Source organism: Centroberyx affinis, unplaced genomic scaffold (genome assembly GCF_046629955.1).
Source record: "Centroberyx affinis isolate AG114_WGS23_722 - 3 ecotype Tasmania unplaced genomic scaffold, CSIRO-AGI_Caff_v1 ptg003323l_1, whole genome shotgun sequence".
Taxonomy (NCBI): domain Eukaryota; kingdom Metazoa; phylum Chordata; class Actinopteri; order Beryciformes; family Berycidae; genus Centroberyx; species Centroberyx affinis.
The window spans coordinates 330-5,315 of record NW_027281324.1 but is presented as its reverse complement, the minus strand read 5'-3'; the positions used below and the strand labels follow the sequence as shown (position 1 = coordinate 5,315).

General features: G+C 42.9%; 1 protein-coding gene across 1 annotated transcript; it reads right to left on the bottom strand.

Moving 5' to 3' along the window:
• Nucleotides 1-865: 865 nt before the first annotated feature.
• LOC139660492 (midkine-B-like) lies at nucleotides 866-4,645 on the bottom strand. The gene is made up of 4 exons (XM_071538651.1): nucleotides 4,567-4,645; nucleotides 4,306-4,473; nucleotides 3,783-3,944; nucleotides 866-1,928 (listed from the first exon to the last, which is right to left on the bottom strand). Exons 1-4 carry the CDS (start codon nucleotides 4,643-4,645, stop codon nucleotides 1,900-1,902), a joined length of 438 nt encoding a protein of 145 aa, XP_071394752.1. The 3' UTR covers nucleotides 866-1,899.
• Between the last annotated feature and the right edge of the window lie 341 nt (nucleotides 4,646-4,986).

The following is a 4,986-nucleotide window of genomic DNA, read 5'->3' as shown; positions in this document are numbered from 1 at the left end:
AAATGTTCTGCTATCAAACTCCATTGTAGCTGAGCTGGAAATATCTCTATGTGACGTCATGTTGTCTATGTTTCGCATGAAAAATGCACCACCAAACAAAATGGGCCCAGAAATGCAAGGTACAACTCCAATAGTTGTTTTTTAACAGTGTTTTAGGGTGGATTTTTTCTTGAAGTCGTTTTAGGCACACAAACTCAAACTCATAACCCCTTATGACCCACATCCATTTCTCCATGTTACACCAGCTTTGAAAAGATAGCTATCTACTAATCTGTCTTTCTGATGTACTCTGATTTACAGTTTCTGCGTTTATCCAGCCCAACACAGACAAACAGAGATGGTCCTATGCTGCATGTTGGTGTGCAGGACTCTAAGGCAAGCCTTACAAGCCAGACCAGATCTTTAAAGTTGCTCATAATGGGAGACACTGGGTGCACTTGTTACAGGGTGCAGGGTTCCGGATAATGATGTTCTGGCTGAGTTTGTGTTTGGTTGTACAGAGAACACTCCCAGCGGCCCGACCTGCCCAATCTGAATCACTGATGAAAACCAGCCAACAGGAAAACAGATTGACCAATGATTTCATCGGTAAAATGAACGAGTCAAATCAATTTGCCAACAGAACTGATTCAAAATTTCAAACCGGTTAGTGTGGTTATGGACGGTGTCATTCCTATGTTCCCAGGGTCCTATGATCCCCAGTTCTACATATGTGCCATCCCAGGATCCTATGTTCCCAAGGTCCTGAGTTACCAGAGTCCTATGTTCCCAAGGTCCTATGTTACCAGGGTCCTATGTTCCCCAGCTCTATATAGCACATAATGGGAACCTGAAAATGTTGTTCCCCAGCTCTGTATTCGCTTAATATGGTTAGTTAGGGTTAGGGTTAGGGTTAAACATAGGACCCTGGGAACATAGGACCCTGGGAGAGCACATATGTAGAACTGGGGAACATAGGACCCTGGGAACATAGGACCCTGGGAACATAGATACGCTCCCTACTCAATTCATGACCGATAGATAGTTCTAAGAATCTGCCTTCCCACCACTAAATCTGAATCCAGTAAGCGCTGCCCAATTCAATGACCAAATGTACCAAAGAAAGATTCAAAGTCCATGTACATTTCTTTTTCTCTTGACTTTTTAGGATGGGTTTTTTCCCCCATAGAGCTCACGAGACAGCCATGTAGCTATTGTCTAGATATGTTGCTGTCGGTGTTCCATTGGGGTGCGTAACATGTAAATTAGACATGAATTCTTGTCCTAGGTATTCTGCTGCTGGATTATGAACGCACTCAATTACGGCAGTATACCCCACTGCTCCCGGTGTCCCACGTGTACTGACTTCCTGTCTGATAGGAGGACAGGAATAAGGCGGGCAAGAAGGAGACGACAAAGACGTCAAGAACTGTCAACTGACATGGCAAATGTCTACACCAGAAGATAGGCAAGAGCTCCATGCTGTTGGCTTGCAACCTCAGTAAGTAAACATAACTTTATTTATTTTTTTACACTTATAACAGGGAATGATTTCCATACTGATACCTGATATACAGTACATACTGCACACTGATTGGTCGTGAATTACTACTGAGGTCTGGCGTGGCTCGTGAGGCTAACCCTAAGGCTGCATTTACACAGGAACAGAAAAACTGATATTTATTATGTTGTGATGCAGATTTGATCTCCTCCTGACTTTTTATTCTGTGTTTGTACAAAGCCTGGCGTGTGCCTATGGAAAAAATCTTGTGTGCCTATGGAAAATCAGGCTATGTACTGTAAAGTCTCCACAAAACAGTGGTTCCAGACAATTATTGTTACTCCTCTTTCTTCTTTTCTTCTTTGACTCTGAAGACTATCTTGCGTCCCCCTGGAGAGCCACTTTGCCTCGTGCCCCGTCTAGTTCTCCTTCCCTCTTCCCTTTTTTCCTAGAAAAAGACAATAACGTACATAGGTGCAAAGATTACTCACAGCATTCATTCACTTAATTTGAACAAGAAATACAATGTTACTTTTGACATCCACCGACTTTCTTGAGTTTGTTCCAGGGTAACTTGAATACATTTATGCTAAGCCCAGAGCCATTGGTAGAGATTTACTTAATGGATCTGACTGTTACTTTCTAATTAATTTCTCTGGGAAATCCTAGGCAAGGCTGGTAGGCAAGGCAAGGCATCAGCTGAATGCCTAAATTGTAAATGGTCATTTGTACAAACGCAGAATAGAAATGTACAAACACGTCTTTTTGACCCCACAGAATTTTATTTCTGGCAGAGTGGAAAACCGAAAAAAATCTGAAATCGCACTTAGACCATTGGACACTTAAACTTTCCATTGAAACCAAGTATAATAATTATATGAATTATACAAAGAATAAGAATACACACTATGTAACAAGCAAACTGCATTGTTATCCATCATATCAGAGGTGGATGACACTGACTGGATGATACCCAATTTTTAATAAAAGGTCAATAGAGACTTGTAGTTGCATTACAAATGACCCATAAACCAGGTCTGGTGTCATCATGGAGGCCCATTGGAGAATTAGCTGTGCATAAATAATGGTTAAACATGTAACTTCCGAGAAATAAGAGATATCTGAAAAAGATTGTTGATCTATCCTATTCAAATCCTATTCCTATTCAGATCCTATTCAAAAGCTAACCCACGCTTTTTGTAGCTGTTATGTTTCACTTTGATATAAATCCCTCATCTGTTCTAACTATATACACATGTGGCAGTGGTTGAATGATTGTCATCCAGCACAGAACTGTCACTATGCACCATGACACATGGAGTGGGGATTGTGGAGGCGGCTGCATCCTCTGTGGATGTCAGGAACTGGCTGGTGGATGCCCCCCCCCCAACTCCCACAGCCAAACTGTTCCTGCAGTTGGCCGCCAGCTTCTGTTTGTCTCTTTCGCTAATAAGACTGAACCGTTTCTGACACTGGGCAACAGTTCTCCTAGGACCAGAGCAACACGGTAACCAAATGTGTTATCTCCAATCTAATTTGAAATGACTACTGCCTGATATTCTTACTCATTAATGAGAGAAGCTTCCTACCCCAAAAAAAAAAAAAAATCTATGCGTGAGTATGTCCCATGGACAGGTGAGAAGAAGGAATAGCTTTTAGATGTAGGATTCTAAAAGCGCCACGCATCAGATATCCCATTTGTGTTGAGAAAGAACTGAATTGCAAGAGCTGCTTTGGATGTGGTCACCATTTTGGGTGAGCTACGGTCTAGGGTAGGTGATAGTGCACAATTCATATCCCCTCCGAGAATAAGATAGTGTGTATCCATATTTGGGAGCTGGGCAAAAAAAAATGTGAAAAATGAGTTGTCGTCCCAATGCGGCGCATAAACATTAGCCAGGATGACTGGTGTATTGTATAGTCTGCCTACTACGATTATGTAACGGCCTGAAGAGTCTGTTTCAACCTTTGACATAACGAATGGGATGTTCTTATTGATAAGGATTGCTGCCCCTCTGGACTTGGAATGAAAATTAGAACGGCATAATAGTTTTTCCACATGAGATAGTACCTTTTTACGTGTAACAGGGTGATTTGAAGATTTAACACTCCAGCTCACAAAGGTTACATCGCAACTGGCTGATCCGCTTGGAAAATGTAAGTTAGCCATGGGGACCCCCTGGAACCCTCATCAAGGACTCCTGGTGGTCCCCGGACCCCACGTTGAGCACCACTGATATATAGGTCTAACTCTAATCCAAATGAACCTGGCCAAAATCAAAAAGTGAACTGCCATTCTAACCTTTGGTCTTAGTCTTGGTTTTTCCAGAACAGGGCTTGGAGACAGAAATGGTCTGTTGACACTCAGCGTTATACAGGGCCTTCTTTAGTGTCCCTGTTCTGGCCCGCGAGCCAGAGCTTGGATCACACTCTCCCCAGCTGCCAAAACGATACTTACAGTCAGCTAGAGGAGAGAGAGAGACACAGAGAGAGGGAGAGAGAGAGATGCTGAATTATAATACCACTTATATTCTCATTCTGTGGATAATAAAAAAAGAAAAACTGTAAATGGGAATTCAGCCAATATGGGAAATTGTCTTTCAAATGAATAACCATAAGCAAAACTCGCAAATTGAATCTACTACATCCAGTTGCAGAGCACTTTCCATTTCATTACACACACTTTAACATCCCTCATTCCACCTACACATCCATCCCTTCATCCATCCATCCCTCCATCCATCCAAACTGTAATATCAAATTCCATTAGAGCACTGTCACCCTGTGCGAGTGTGTGTTTACGTGTGTGTGTGTGTGTGTGTCACCTCCAAAGTCTTTCTTCCAGTTGCAGGGCACTTTACACTTCATCTTCCTGGTTTGTTGGTCACATGACCCCTCTCTAAACCCCACTCCACAGTCGCCGTTGCTAGGGACACAGTTGCCATAGCGCCAGTCGGTGCACTCTGACCCGGACTTGGAGGGTTTGGCTTTTTCTGAGGGGCGAGGGAAAGATTTATTGACTGATTACATGTTCTGAGTGAGTGAGTGCGAGAGAGAGAGAGAGAGAGAGAGAGAGAGAGACTTACCTTTCCTGTTTTTCCCACCAGCTGCTGCAACATTAACAGCCATCAGAGTCACCAAGAGCAACAGCAGCACGGCCCTCATCCTGTAAACACACAACAGAGAGAAAATCATCATTAAAATAGCTTCACATACATCAAACCTGGTAAGCGGTGACCCTATAACCCCGGGGTTATTTCATATGAAATCATTATCTGGCCCTCTTACTGCTATTATAACCGCTCATAACAACCCGACAGGGGACTTCCAAACACTAGCAAAGGTAACATTTACATTGTCCTTGGGCCACAATTATAGCAACGTCTACCCATTGGTGTACACGGAACCTCGCGACACAACCGGACAGAAACTCGTAAAGTGAGGTGTCAGCAATGCAAGATCCTTCATCTAGCCTTAGGTGCTTCACATTAAAAACAGGATAAGAT